Raw genomic sequence first — 15,598 nt, 5'->3', positions numbered from 1 at the left:
GGGCCAAGCAGGCACACGCCCCGTATCTCAATACTGCATTGCTTCACGGTGGCGAAAGCCGAAAACTCGGGCTGATGGCACTCTAATACTGTATTTAGCTGATGATCCTAAATAACACTTTGTCAGCTTTTGTGATCTAGCACAAAACCACATGCCTTGTGATATACCAGCTGGGCTGTGGTAATGCCCTTGACTGGAGGCTTAAAAGCTTTGGTTGGGACATAACTTTGATGTATCGTATTTCCATTTCAAACTGCAGTGATTATCCCTGGATTTGGCATCACACAGACTACTACCAAAATTAGATTATGGCTAGTTCACAAGAGTCCCCCTCCCCTCCCGTGCTGTCCGCGAGTGATACTAGTCTCCCCTTTGCTTGTTTGATCGAAAAGCCATGGCTGTTTGGTTTACAGGATACAGGCAGAAGAACCATCTGCCTGGTCTGGTGTTTCTTTAATTAAAACTTTAATTACAGATATATCTCTGCACAGATACGTACGGTCTATCAGCTCCTGTTCTTAATTACCTGTGCTAATGAGAACGGAAAAAGCGAGTGTTTGCTGAGCGTCTACTACGTGCAAGCTCCTGTACCAGATGTTGGCACATGTGTGCGAGCAGCCCAAACCACGCTGAATGGCCCAGCCTGAGCACCAACTCTCCTGCCAGTTCTCCCGCCACTGGAACAAGGGAAGTGAAACAATCACTCAGGTCTCTCCTTGGAAAAATGAAGGGCGGAGAGTGGTAAGTACTCGGAAGGACCGGCGCAGCAGGGAGAGAAAGGACTGGATGATCGAACCCGAATAACCGAGTTCCAAGGGAGGCTCATGTGCTCTCTGTCAACGTGCAGGGCATTCGCGAACCCAGGGGAAGATGTGTGTGCAAAGTGCAAAGTCCAGTCTAAATCCTAGGATTCAATGTCACACAGTCCACGTTAACTGTGGCCACAGTCTCCCAGGGAAACAGAAGCACAAACGAGAACAAACAGGAGAGGTTCCCCGGGATCTCCTGACTGTGCAGCCACACGCTGCTGCCTCTCCCCCTCTTACTCCCTCTATGGCTAGAGCTGACTGCCGCTGAAGAATGGCAAACCCATCTTCCTGTCCCTGGAGTGGGTTTCCCGGTCTCCGCGCTGCCTGAAGAAGGGCTAACACCTCTGTGGGCACAGGTCCTGCGGCGGCCCGGTGGGGGCCATGAGGAGGCCCTCGGTCACCCCCAAAGCACTCTGTCCCGCAGAAGCTGTTCATGGGGCAGGAGGGGGACCAATGCAGAAGGGCTGGCTGCTTCCCCACCATCTCTCAAGGCAGACAGTGAAGACACACATGCACTTGTGTCCCATCTTCTGCTCTGCTCCCCTCGGTCAGTGTGACAGAGTGGGAGGTGCCCCGAGCAGCACATCTGGACCAGTGAAGCACCCGGAGAACGGGCCTTCCCCTCTCAGGAGTAAAGTGAGGGGCCCAACCCAAATGGCCTCACAGTCCAGCTCTAAAAACTACATGGCAAACACAGCAAGAGCCTCATACCAGCGCCTTGAGAACAGTCAAGTCCATCTTACTGCGCAACATTCCGTCCTAGTCTGTGAACCGCCAATGAAAGCTGACAGTGTACAGGCTAATGAGGGGTAGTGCACACCCCTTTAAAAGATCAACACGAAGGGGCGCCTGGGTGGCTCAGTGGGTTAAAGCCTCTGCCTTCAGCTCAGGTCAAGATCCCAGGGTCCTGGGATCAAGCCCCACATTGGGCTCTCTGCTCAACAGGGAGTCTGCTTCCCTTCCTCTCTCTCTCTCTGCCTGCCTCTGTCTACTTGAGACCTCTGTCTGTCAAATAAATAAATAAAATCTTTTTAAAAAAAAAAGACTCAGTAAAAAGAAAAAAAAAGATCGACATGAAGACAAACCAAGAAACGCTGATATGAACGCCTACTTTGTGCTAGGCCGCCTGGAGGACTTCAAGTGCTTTGGGGTCCAAAGGAAAGACACACCCAGAGGGATCTGGCCCATGGATGGAGACAAAGAAAAAGAGAAAGTAGTTGGGAGCTAGAGGAGAAAGGAGCGGAGAGCTAGAAGAAAGGACGGAGGGGAAAAAGCACAAATGATGGGAGAAAAAAAGAAGTGAGAGAGGAGGAAGGCAGAGCCCTCTAACTGTATTCAGTTCTGGGACCAACTTCAAACCTGGTCTGGGGGATGGTCAGATGCCCACTTCCAGAGCACTATATTCTACAAAGGGGATGGCTGGGACTCTGGCCACAGAAGGGGTGCCAACTACAGGTGGCTGAATTACTAAACTGGCCCACACAGGCCCACTGAAATTACAGCGCAGCTAACTAGAGAATTACTAACACCAGCCCATGTTCTGGAGGCACAGGTCTGTATTGCACCAGTTATTTACATTTTTTTCTGTTTATGACATAAACCTCCTATATTTCGGAACCTACCAATTCTGCCAGAATGGCCAGATCAGAGCCTGGGATGCCGCCAGGGCTCCGTATTTGAAAGCTGTACAGTGATCCTAGACGAGCAGCCAAGATGGAGGAAGCCGCTGCTACAGAGCCCCGCTACGTGCCACGTGAAGGAAAGAGCTTTTCTGGCAGTGGTGGTGGCAGGTCACAAAGTCAGCGTTGCTAACAGCTATGGGGCAGTAATGCACACGGCGGAGTCCCCTGCAACCAAACGGCTGATCTGTTTCCTATCAGGGGTCCAGCCACGTTTGCCAATAAAATAAGGAAGCGGGTGCCAGAAGAAGGACAGCACCTCAACTGAAGTCCCAGTTCCGTTATTTCCTAGAACGTGACTCTGTGAGGGCTGATTTAACCACATGATCACCAGCATTCTCAGGTGCAAAATAGGGTGAACATGCCACTCACTTCACAGATAAATTGAGAGAATTAAAAATGTATAGGAAGCACCTAGACAAGTATATGACCCCCAACAGTGACTTCCTTCCACTTCTCCGACTTAGGAGGAAGCACTGAAGCATCAAACAAGTTTTCGGACTCCTTGGGAGACAGATGATTGGTGAAAGATGGGGTGTCTCTCCCACGGGTCTCTTTTGTTGTATCTCTACAGCCCAAAACCACTAACAGGAAAGGGTTAACTGCTCTTCCTCATCTAAGCTTTTCTTCCTACAAGGTTAGGAGCCTAGACTGACCTTTACACACCTGAAGTGGCACCCACTTCAGAGGCGCCCAATCACCGCCAGCACCCCAGCCCCTCTCCCCGTGTTCTCTCAGAGAATGTCGCAAGACAATGGGGAAGCTCCAGAATTCCATGTCAATGAAACCCTCCCTTGCCTGGGTCTCTCCCGGTGTGCAGGATCTGACAGGACACCACAGCCACTGCCACCCCTTGTGTCACCCTTGCTCTAACTTCTTTGCAGACATTCACCCCCAGAGATGCACCATGACCCTCTTGGGCAGGGGGCTATTCTTATCAGCTCCATCTTAAAGAGGAGGAAACTGAGGCACAGAGAGGTCAAACCACTTGCAAGGGGCCAAGGTGGGAAGTAGCACTCGGCCCAGGAACCTGGCCCCAGAGCCCATGCTGCTGGCCATTCACCATAGACTTCACTACAACTGCCTCTCAGCATGATGGTCACAGCTGCCAACAGCACAGCCACAGGACGAAGTTTAAGTTCAAAAGCACCTTCTTTCTGGGTTCCCAGGGTGTCCAGCATACAGGGTTTCATTTATCCTGCCAACAACCCTAAAAAGCAAGTAGGAGACATAACAGCATCTACATTTCACATAGGAGAAAACTGAAGTCAGATCCATGAACTGTTTTACAAACTCCTATCTTGTTAAGCTGAACAACTGATTTCAGTGTTTTTAATAAGGTCAACGTGAAAGTCTTTTGAGGCCTTTCTATTCCAGTTGTTCAGTTTTGCAGAACTACCTTAAAAGACACAAATGGCACATCCAGATACCCTGCTAGTCAAAAGTATGTTTTTCTGACTCCCAGACTGGAGTCTTCTCTGAATTGTGCTTACAAACACTACATCCATGTGGCTTACAACTGACTCGAATCCCTAAATGCGAACCAAATAAGCAATGTTTCTTGAAAGTAAGTAATAAATATGTCCATAACTTGCTCTCTCAGAAAAATTAAGTTACCTTAAAATGCACTAAGCAGAAAACTTTAAAGAAAATCTAATTGACCTAATTGCAAAATAAACTACCACAATGAAAACATTTCTCTTGTGCCCCTATTTATGTCTCTTCAGCTCCTACTAGACTTGGGAATAAAGCAGCTGACTATCTCTAGGAGCCATGGGAGCCTACAGGGAAGATGTCAAGAGGCCCTGATTCTGTCAACAGGGCACCGGTGACTCTCTCGGGACCAGCAGCCCGCTCCCATCAGGGGCTTCGGCAAGAGGAGTAGAGCACACTCTGTGCAGTAAAAACGACCTGTGCACTATTCCTTTAGGGCAGGAAGGATAACACATCAGAGGAAAAAATAATGGGTGGGATCTGGAAAACATTCCTACACAACTCCGAAAGCATTCTCATTTAAACAAAACCAAACAAAAAAACCTTAAGATGCAAGGCAACAAATAAGTTGCTCATAACTACTGGGACATTCATTCCGTGTACTTTCTGGCTTTGTAATCACAGGATCTGTATTTCTCAGCTCTTGGCATTCTGCGATTCTCGGAAAAGATAGCCAAGGTCAAAGGCAGTTTTCTAAGTATGTGAGTATAACAGACGAAAACAAGCTAGTAAGCCTGAAGAAGTGTTCATGAGAGTCCCAATCTCCAATGAGCAGCTCACTACAACTAATTTTAATTTGTGGTTCTAATGAATGACATAAACTTTTATAGGTATCAACAAAGCTCAGAGAGGACTTAAATCCATTTCAGTGCTCATTGAGCAGCTTCAGCTGTGTGCAATTAAAGCATCAGCATTAAATGTTAGAGAATAAAATAATGAGACACTTAAAAAATAATCTGTGCTTCAGCAGGCCATGCTAAGAAATTCCACAGGATTTTTTTTTTTTTTTAAGGAACATGATTTCTTGGGAATATCCTGCCAGTTCAAAGAACTAACTAAAGTTTGATTTTTGTTTTTAGACTTTGGTTTGTTTTTGCTCTTGAGTAAGAAGTTTCTGAAAAGCAGAACACAATTAAAAATGTCTCAACAACAGTCACAAAATAGCACATGTCATAAAGCAATCAGGTATACAGACCACTGAGCTGAGTACCCAGGCTTCAGCAGAGACAAAAGCACATTTCTGACCATGTTAAAAATGTTGCTTGTTATTAACTTAGGCCTCAAATAAAGAAATAAATATTAAAGGAGGCAAAAGGTACTTTCTGGGGAAAAGACGGCTTTCTTATCTCCTAGTCCATACATGGAATTAAGGGGCTCAACTCTCTGTCCCAATAATACTTGAGAATATAAAATGTAATCTGAGGTTGTACAACGTGGCAGCTAAGACTACTAAACTCAAGTTGCCACTATTTCTGAAAGAAAGAGGAGGTAATCTGCATGGGAAGGGGTGCGTGCTGACAGGGCGGGGGTGCGTGTGGAAAGGAGGTGGTGGCGGCTGGCTGCTGTGCGTGTGAGTTATGTGTGATGGGCACGGTAATCTAGCTGTTGCAAAACATGAATAGAAAAGGAGATCTATTGTATAGGGAAATGCACTCACTAAACTTAAATTTTAAAAGGATGAAAACACAGATTACACTTTATTTTAAAAACTGAGATGAATTTTAATACAGAAAATGAAGACAGCATTTTGCAAATTTATCGCTCAAAGGGGTATCTCTATTTGAGGAAATCAGCGTGTTACACTTTGAGAGATGAAATGTTACAGCTTGTACACCAAAATTAAAAAATGAAATTAAATTAAAAAATGAAATGGTTACCAAGGTAATGCAGGTCAGGGGATCAAAGGTGAAGGGTCACACATTATTAAAAAGAAATCCAAAAGGACGGCTGCATCATGATCTCTGCAAAACAAAGGAGCTCTAGTAAGTAAAACTAATATCTCTGAGAATTTAAAATCAAGTTCTTGAAAAGAAGACTCCCCTGTAATTGAACACAAGTCATTCCTGATTCCGTGTAGAACCATTTTTATTTAGGCACAAAACCAAATTTCAATTACCTGTTACCAACAAAATTTCTGTAAAAATTTAACCACACAATCATATGGAACCCAAAATGTCTCCAATTATAAGTGACTGAGAAGTACTGACATTTCCACTGGACCCCACACCCTGTTTTCTGGAAATGACAGTGTTTGATAAGTTGCCAATATATCAGAAATCTAATTTGGTCACAGTGTGGTGAGTTTTTTCCCTCTCCTCAAGGAATGAGTTCCAAAATTGAGTTTTTGCAAATTTGTTTCATTTGAAGTAGCTGCATAAAATTTCCATTATTGGAACATTTAGTATAACAATGTTCTAGAAGACAGCAATAAAGTGATACACGATAAAATAAACTGTGTAACTCTATCTATTAAGATCTGTTCTCACATTCAACTCTCACTGCACAGAGGGGAGAAAAGACATTTTAAGCAAAATAACTTGCAGTTCTGCTGGAATTACACAGAATTAATAGAAGCTTGACAAGATGAGTCTCCAACAATGAAAAGTATCTGACAGGTCAGGCTTCAATTTCTTACTATTTACTCATCTTCCTCATTAACAAATTAGAAGTTTGCTTTAAAAAAGACAAAAAGAGCTAAGATTTTGTTTTGCAACACAAAGCTACCATCTAAGTCACGACAAACATACTTAACTTTGCAGCAACAGTGAGCGTATTAAGAGTTACAGCAAATAATTTCCATACTCCTTTCGCTACCAAAGGAAGTGAACGCAATCAGGATGCAGTGATCTTTAGTCTGCTCTCTGAACCCAACCGGAGCAGGCCACATGCCCTGATTTCAGGCTCTGCGGTCCCCAGCACTTACTGGACCACAGGCTCTAACTGGCAGTGCAAATGGGGGCTCGAGGGTGGGCAGGTAATGGGGACATAACCGGCACCACAGGGAGCAAAACAGGACCTGATTTAAGCACCATCCTTCTTCCAGGCCCCTAGATGTGCTCCATCCCACAGTATCCAACATCAGAGTTTACCTTGTTAAAATCAAATTCCAACAATACTTATATATTAAAATATAGAAAACTGCCCAACAGGATTTTATTAAAAAGAACAGCATATTCTTTCTGGTGGCTCAGAGCAATCAATAAATAAACAAACTCTATAAACATCAGATTTCTGTTCCCCCGATTAGGTTTTGTTAAAAAATAACTTGCAGAGCTTCATGCACTAGATACAAGTGTGTTAGTGCCTTAAGGCCACAATTCTTAAAAACATGATTTCTTTTTTTCAGTTCCACAGCTACTGAAAAGTAAACTAGCATTTCATTTCTCTGGAATGCTCATCTCACGTAAGGGCTGTCACATATGTGTTTGTTGCTGGGAGGCATGCAAGCAAATGGGAGCACTAGGCAGGAATCGATAGCCCATCCAAAAAGGCGCGTGTACCGCTCCAGCCGGTCTGCAGGCGAAGGCCAGCCAGCGGTGTAACGGGAGTCAACTTTTTTACTAAAAGATTTCCTATTAAAATGAGAAAAGGGGATCAACTCAGATCAAGTATCTACACTAACTCCTTCATTAACCAAAACACACGTACTTATTAATGTCTTCTTAAAACAAGAGGATAAAGCCACTATAGAGGCTGCTTCTAAAGTCTTTTAAATCACTCCTAAAATTCACCAACCACCAAAACATGTTAGCCCAAATGCTGTACCAGTTTAGCCCCTGCCAAAGTTGTTCCAACGTGACAGCAGCCCGAGCAGTCAGGAACCGCTCCAACTACAACCAACAGGACTTCCACAGGTGACTCCGTGGAAATGATGACAATCTAAGCTAAGAACACACACAAACGGAACTCTCCCCGAATCCTGACAAACAAGTGGTGCTGAATAAATCTGTGGCAACAAAGAATGTTTTAGGTGACTCAAGAAAACCTGCGAATAATTTTGCTAGTTGGGATGGAGGAAAGTAAAGGCCATCAGGAAGTAGGACAGCCCTAATCAACAGTCCTGGAATATAATTTAATGCCTGAAAGCAGGGCTCAAGGACAGGGCACGCCTGGGGAGCACTCGAATTCAGCTTCAACAATCATGTGTTGTCGCCAGAGCCCCTCACTGAGACAGGAATTTGGAACATACATACGTTTTCCCATAGAAACAGTCTGGCAATTGCCTACTTAACCTGAAATCTGTTGAAGCGACAGGTTGGCTCTGAATTCCAGAAGCTACGGGACCTGCACTGCTTTTTATTTTTTTTTTTCCAAAGGACTGGCCCAAGTTGAAACATGATGTATGCCACAGATTTTCCTAGCTCCCTTCCTGGGCCCCAGATGGAGTGGCTCAGGAACCAACAAATGACCATCTTCAGGTCTCCTCCCGGAGGCCCTCTCTTTTCTCCCGTGAAGGCCAAGCACTAGGTGATTACAAATGGACTGAATTTATACACGCTGGTGCATGCAAAGACTAAGGAGGCTTCTTCTACCCAAAACAATCCCTCGCTGGTAGAACTGGCATTTTTTACATCAAGGGGCAAAGAAGGCTCATATACTGCCAAGACGGTCCCCTTCCAAAATAGTGACCAGTCACTGAATTAAACAAGAAATGAGCAAAAATCCTAACCCCCCAGAACTTCAGGGGCATAACTAACATGTGTGCTATCCTCGATCTAAACTACAGAACTATGTCGCGACAGCATAGACTAACAACATCACGGAAACACGCAACCAAGCTTCACTGTCACGGGCCCATCGGGTCATCAGAGTTCCAATGAAGAACACTTTTCCAGGGAAATCCTCACCCATAGTAAGCTCTCAATGTCTGGATCACTTATTTTAGAGGGACATGTTCTCCAACACACTCAATTTGTATTCTAGGTTCGCTTGTTTCTGTTTTTGTTTTTTGCCAAGGACCTGCCAGCATTTATAAGCACAGAGAATTGGTTCATTTCTCAACTAAACAGACACAGGACAAAGAACATCATTTCTAATGAGGTTAAATCATGACACAAATGCTGCCATGTTTACCTCAAGCATATTACTTACAAAACAAAATACATGGGAGAACCGAAAAGAAATGAAAAATAAATAGCTGAGAAAATTCAGAGAGTCAGAAAGCTAGGCGACAGCCAGAAACAAACCTGACACTAGAACCCGATCTACCTCACTACTTCCTTACCAGAAGTCAGTAACTCAGCAATATGGCGCTCAGTGCAGACCAACCTGCGCGACTGCACTCAGAGATGAAAAAGAGAAATGTCCAGGCAAAAGTTTCTTACAGAAAGCGGCCAAAAAAATTTGAAAGCATCTGGTCCTCTGTGCCCTTCCAACAGTCACCACCTCTACCATCTCTTCGACCTTTCTAGAAATGCGTCTCTGCCAAGCTCCTCAGAGATTGTCCGTCGTACGAGATGTATCTTTCTTTTTTTTTTCTTTTTTTTTCCCCGAGATGTATCTTCTCAAAACTTTGCTCCCGTGACAGAGCAACCTACAGTTACAGTCATCACATCACTTCCATTAGTCCTCAGGAAGAAAACGAAAGCTAAAAACTGCAGGTTAAATGCCTCTCTGCCTATGACTTTATCCTCAACAATATCAATTTTTTGGCCTAACAGATTCCACAAAAGGAGGAGGAGAGTGGGAGGAAGGGACAGCAAAGAGCCCCCAGGAACCTTTCAGAGCGCTGAACACGTCTGTCGCGGCGGGGTGCAGCTGGCCGCACTTAGAACCATACACTCCAAGTGCCGTTTGTTAAATGCCAATTATACCTCAAAAAAGCCACTTTCAGAATGAGTGCGCACACAAGACAGAGACTCTGCCCTCCCCTGCACCCTGTGAGCCACGCGGCCAGGCTGCGGTCCCCAAGCAGAGAAAGCAGAGAGTCACGGGGGAGTGTGGGAGAGGCACTTTCGCTGAGCCGCTGAACCCCAACTCTGGAACCCCATTCTCTAAGTCAAAAATCAAGGCACCCTGACCCTGACCATCCTCTGAGAATACAAAACCAGCTTTAGACAACATACTCCTAACTTTACAAATGATAAGTAAATTCACCGAATATTCTCACATTTTTTGGGTCAGATTTGAAATTTCTATTATGTCAACTTGTCATAGCCAAGACCCATTCCTTTCTGGTACTATCCCACCGGGGGAAAAGAATAATATAACATATGCCAAATTCCCCCAAATACAAATTGATAAGAAATAAACAAAAGGAGAACAGATTCATCCACTGTACTATTTTGCTTGTACATTACCTGTTCCTAAGCTGACTAACCGCGCATGCCCAGGCTAACTGCTCTGTGGCTTCCTGCACAAGTCAGGATCATTAACACTCCTACCTTCCCCATCTCCTCTATTCACGGATTCTCAAACTTCAAGCTGAATAAGAAAGAACCACCCTACTTAAAACAAGTCATTGCAAAAATTGTTTCCCAAGACCTGCCACTAGGAAATGACGATTTAGTACACCAAAAGAGGAACTGAGGCCTGCAGTTTTGGTAAAACCGCCAGGTGAGTCTGACTATAGGAGCCGCAATTCTCACTGTAAGAATAAGTGCCCAGATGGGTCCAACCCCACCTTCCAGTCCCCCCACACACACCCTGCCTCCCGCAGGCACGGAGTCAGAGATGTCAGAGTGACCAACGTCAGCTGACAACAGCTTAAAGCAGTTCTTCCTCCCAAAACTATTAACATTTTTAAAATGCCAACCAATCCCAAAAAAGTCTTTAAAATCCAAAATGAAGCTGCACTAGAAGGTTGGTGGCTTCACAAAACACAGGGAGTCCTTCCTGGGCTCTGAAATCAGGTCACGCGGTTCTGGCTTCCAGTAACAGTTCTACCACTTACTTACTTCCATGACCTTGGACAAATTCTTTAATTTTTTAACCGAGTCTCTCTCACCTCATTTATAACATGAAGATAATGTGAGCCCTACTTCATAGGGCTGCTGTGAGAATTTATGACAATAAGTAATATCAACTGCTTAGCATAGTGCTTAGAACCTAAAAAGCAATCAACATTAGCTGTGTGACTGCAATGATTATGATACTGATCATATATTCTTTTGCTTATCTCATTCTTTCCAAGACTTACAAGAGGGATAATGCTATTATCACGTTTGCAGATGGGCAAAGGTTAAGTTCAAGACACAAATCTTGGAAGAGCTGGAATTCAAACTACATCTATCCAGATCTACCCTACTCCATGACTTAGCACCCGAGGGAATGGAAGATGTCCCACAGGCTCCAAAAGTACCATCTGGGCTCTGTGCAGGGCTCTGTACACTGCAGCTCTTAAACACATTTGGAGGATGAGGCAATGAATGAATAGGTAGGTCCCTGAGGTGCATACACACTTCTCCATCCACTGCTACACCCATCACAGGACTTTACACAAAGCATTTACAAGGATACAGATAGGATCCAAAGCAGTGAAATGCCAGAATTAAATTCAAAAACTTACTGACATATTTGCATGCTTAAAACATGGAAGACAGGGGCGCCTGGGTGGCTCAGTGGGTTAAAGCCTCTGCCTTCGGCTCGGGTCATGATCCCAGCGTCCTGGGATCGAGTCCCGCATCGGGCTCTCTGCTCTGTGGGGAGCCTGCTTCCTCCTCTCTCTCTGCCTGCCTCTCTGCCTACTTGTGATCTCTGTCTGTCAAATAAATAAAATCTTTAAAAAAAAAAAAACAAGGAAGACAAACTGGTTACCACTGTGCAGTTCTACCCATTATTCTAAATAAAACATAAATTCATTTACTCAAATACTGAGCACAAAACTCTGGGGCAGGCTCCGTATGAGAGGTGCCTCGGGCACACAACGAAAGGCCGGAGTGCAGGAGCCTGTGGAAACCTACACTGGGGAAGGCCCTCAGCTCAAGGGGGCCTGCAAGTTCTCCCTAAGGAAATACCAAACAGCTGCGATCTAAAGGACAACAAGGTTGCTGGTGACCATCTCCTAGGCAGAAGAAGCGACATGTAAAAGGCAAAGTGGCAGGAAGCACCTGAGCGTGCAGAAGGGACTCGGGGAGAAGGAGGGGAGAGGCGCTTGTCCAGAGACTGGAGGGTGACAGATGTAAGATCCCACAGGCCTTGCAGATCGCGCAGAGAAGATGGTATCTTAAGTACAACAGGAAACCAATCAAAGGACTGAGAAAACGGGTACAGAACACAAGCACATTTTTAAAAGACTGCTCTGGCACCTGGGTGGAGACTGGTTGGGGGGGCCAAAATGCATGTAGGACAGGAGCCAGGAGATCCCTCAGAGCAGTCTGGGCACAGGTAACTGTGGCTCAAACAGCAGTGGTGGCTGTGAACAGAGAGAGATTCGGACAGAAAGGATGTTTATTTGCAAACAGAACACGCAGGTTTGGATTCCCTGTGGAGTAAAAGAAGGAAGGGTCAAAATGGCCTCTAAAGGGGGAAAAATAGTAACTTGACAATGGAGAAACCAGATCAACACCCCCTCAGCGGGTGATCAAGGTTAAGATGGTCAGCGAGCAGCCACGCGACAGCAGCACCCTTGACAGGCCGCGAGGAGGAGGGCAGCGCACCTCCGGGGTCTTCTTTCCCAAAACCCGCAACCCCGGCCCAGGGATGAGAAAAACAGCAGGCAAACCCAACTGAAGGACATCATACAAAATAGCTGATCTGTCGAGGTCAACAAAAACAAGAAAAGTCAGAAACTGTCATGGTGCAGAGGAGCCTATGGAGATGCAATGACTAAACGTAATATGGCATCCTGGGTAGGGTCCTGGAACGGAAAAGGACTTCAGGGGTTTAAAACCAAGGGAATCTGAATAATGGGCAGAGTTTAGTTTATAATAATGGGTCAGGACTGGTTGACTGGTTGGGACCACCGTACCAAAGTAATGTCAACAGGGGAAACTGGGCGGAGGGGTACACAGAAGCTCTCTAAAATCATCTTGCAACTTTTCTGTAAACCTAAACCTGTTCTGATTATAGAGGTTTATTTTAGACAGACCCCCAGGCCTGACTTGAGCACCTGGGATAGGCCCTTTATTGAGACAGGAGAGACTGAGAGGAAGACAATCGGTTCTATTTCAGACATGAAGCAGAAGTCCGTCAGACCCTCCAGCAGAGGCACCTGCAGGCAGCTCTGGTGTGGAGCTCGGCTGAGTGCTGAGCTCACAAAACAAACTAGGGAGCCTGGACAAGTTGAGACTGTGGAAGGGGGCTGGGGGCGGCAGGCGCGGCAGGCGGTCACTGCAAGAAAAAATGGAAATCTAGAAGTAAAGGCCCTCAGATTCGCAGAAATACCCACATTTAACAGCCACACAGAAAAGACTAATTTCAAGCCCCGAGGAAATCTCACCGTTAGCGGGTGGGTAAAGATCAAGAAGAACGAACCAGCAGTGGGAAGAAAACCCAGGGATGTACACCAACCCAAAAAACGAAGGGAAAGGCATCATCAACTTGCTTGACTATTTCTGAGAAACCAAACCAAGTCCTGAAACATGCTCCTTACATTAAACAACCTGACGTCACTGATGATCTAAGAAAGAAGTTTCTGCAGAATAATGGAAGCTAAATTCAGACTGGAGTAGCTGAAGAAGAGGCAAAAATGGGCGGGGGGGGGGGATACCTCTTCTAAGAAGTCTGGCTCTCAGGTTTATATACCCATGTTCATAGCAACATGAGTCCCGACACCCAAAGGTGGAAGCAAGACCGGTGTCCCTCAAAGGACGGACACGTAAAGTGTGTGTATACATCATGGAACATCATTCGGCCTATAAAAAGGAAGACATTCTGATCCACGCTACAACACGAGTGAACCTTGAGAACATTCCATTAAGTGAAAAAAGCCAGTCACGAAAAGACAGATCCCGCGTGATTCCACTTGTGAGAAACTTGGAGCAAATTCACAGAGACAGAAAGTGGAAGAGAGGCGGCCAGGGACTGGCAGGGAGGAGAGAAAGGGAGTTAGTGTTTAAAGGGGAAGAGAGTCCAGTTCTGCAAGAGGACGAGTTCAGGAGGTGGACGGCGGTGACAGTCACACAGCAGCGAGAATGTTCCGACTGCCGAGGAACTGAATACTTAAACATGGCGAAGAGGATAAATATTTATGTGATGTATATTTACCACAATTTTTTTTTTTTTAAAGAAGTCTGGCTCTCAGAATGTTAACTCCGTATGAAGCTATAATGACCTACAGTGAAAACTGCCTGCAGCTCAAGTACCTCTCCTAGGCCAGCACTTCCTGATGACACAAGGAACACCAAGTGCAGCTTACAGATGCTCTGCCACGAGCCTGGGACACCCAGACCCCTACCCAGTGGGCTCTGGCCTCAAGAGAACCCACCCACTAACCCAGCACACCCCAAAATACTTCTACTTTTGATGGGCGCCAAGACAGGAGGAAAGGTCAAACACAACAGCTAGAGAAATGAAGGCTACAGGGGCACCCGGGCGGCTCAGCTGGTTGGGCGGCTGCCTTCAGCTCGGGTCATGATTCCCGGATCCTGGGAGAGACCCCGGCATCGCGCTCCTACTCAGTAGGAGACCCTCCTTCTCTCTCTCCCTCTGCCTGCCGCTCTGCTTACTTGTGCTCTCTCTCTACCTCTCTGTCAAGTAAATAAATAAAATCTTAAAAAAAAAAAAAAAAAGGAAAAGAAAAGAAAAGCTAGAGATTATTTCAATTCTATTCTCAGTGGCAAGAAAAGTTGCTTTAATTCATTTTCTTCAACAACCCACTACATTTGCTGCCAAAAGGAGAAAAGGACTGTGACCTCAGTTTACAGAAACTAGTGTCCAATCATTCAAAGAAGCCAATGAAGTCACACTCTCTTTTTTTGAAAGATCTTTAAGACTAGAATAGGAGCAATAATTTTCAAAATACCTTAAACTGATAAAAATTAAATGTGTGTATAAGGAGGGGCGCCTGGGTGGCTCAGTGGGTTAAGGCCTCTGCCTTCAGCTCAGGTCATGGTCTCAGGGTCCTGGGATCAAGCCCCGCATCGGGCTCTCTGCTCGGCAGGGAACCTGCTTCCTTCTCTCTCTCTCTCTCTCTGCCTACCTGTGATCTCTATCTGTCAAACAAATAAATAAATAAATCTTTAAAAAAAAATGTGTGTGTAAGGAAAAAGCACACAATGTGGGACTGACGAAGATCAATGAAGAGAGGGCATCAAGATAAAGAACAATGTGTTTGTGAAAATTTAGCACAAAGTAATCAGGCAACATTTCCAATCAGTACAAAAGGATCAATGATTCAATGATCAGCATGTATTGTGAGGGGGGTGAAATTAAGAGTTCTACCTCACTCTTCCCATTTATAAAAGTGTTTCTCTGTATTAAACATCTCAGGATAAAAATACGTAACAGATAAGAAAATCTAGGGAGAATAATGAGTAAGTGGAGTGGGGAGACTGTCCCAGGCATGCCATGTGGGCCAGAAAGATTCAAAGTCTGAGTGCATGATTCACAGGACTGCCAGAAGACATATAACGAGTTAAGAAAACTGAGAATGAAAAACAGGTGACTAGACACAAAAAATTATACCCACATTTGTTTACAGAAAAACACACAGAAATCAGAAAGGAAAAGATGAAG

General features: G+C 45.1%; 1 protein-coding gene across 9 annotated transcripts in view; it reads right to left on the bottom strand.

Annotated features, from left to right (window-relative positions):
* CAMTA1 (calmodulin binding transcription activator 1) overlaps positions 1-15,598 on the bottom strand; it is an 817,260-nt gene that overhangs the window by 730,919 nt on the left and 70,743 nt on the right. The window contains exon 4 of one of the 9 annotated variants that reach the window (XM_044237063.1): positions 5,683-5,943. The exons of the other annotated variants lie outside the window; for them this stretch is intronic. Coding sequence (XP_044092998.1) covers positions 5,935-5,943 — 9 coding nt within the window. The 3' untranslated portion in view covers positions 5,683-5,934. Of the gene's footprint in view, positions 1-5,682; positions 5,944-15,598 lie in introns of those variants that run through there. 9 annotated transcript variants of the gene reach the window in all.

This window comes from Neovison vison, chromosome 2 (genome assembly GCF_020171115.1).
Source record: "Neovison vison isolate M4711 chromosome 2, ASM_NN_V1, whole genome shotgun sequence".
NCBI classification, from domain to species: domain Eukaryota; kingdom Metazoa; phylum Chordata; class Mammalia; order Carnivora; family Mustelidae; genus Neogale; species Neogale vison.
Note: the sequence above shows the minus strand (reverse complement) of the source record. Positions and strands in the feature narration are given on the sequence as shown.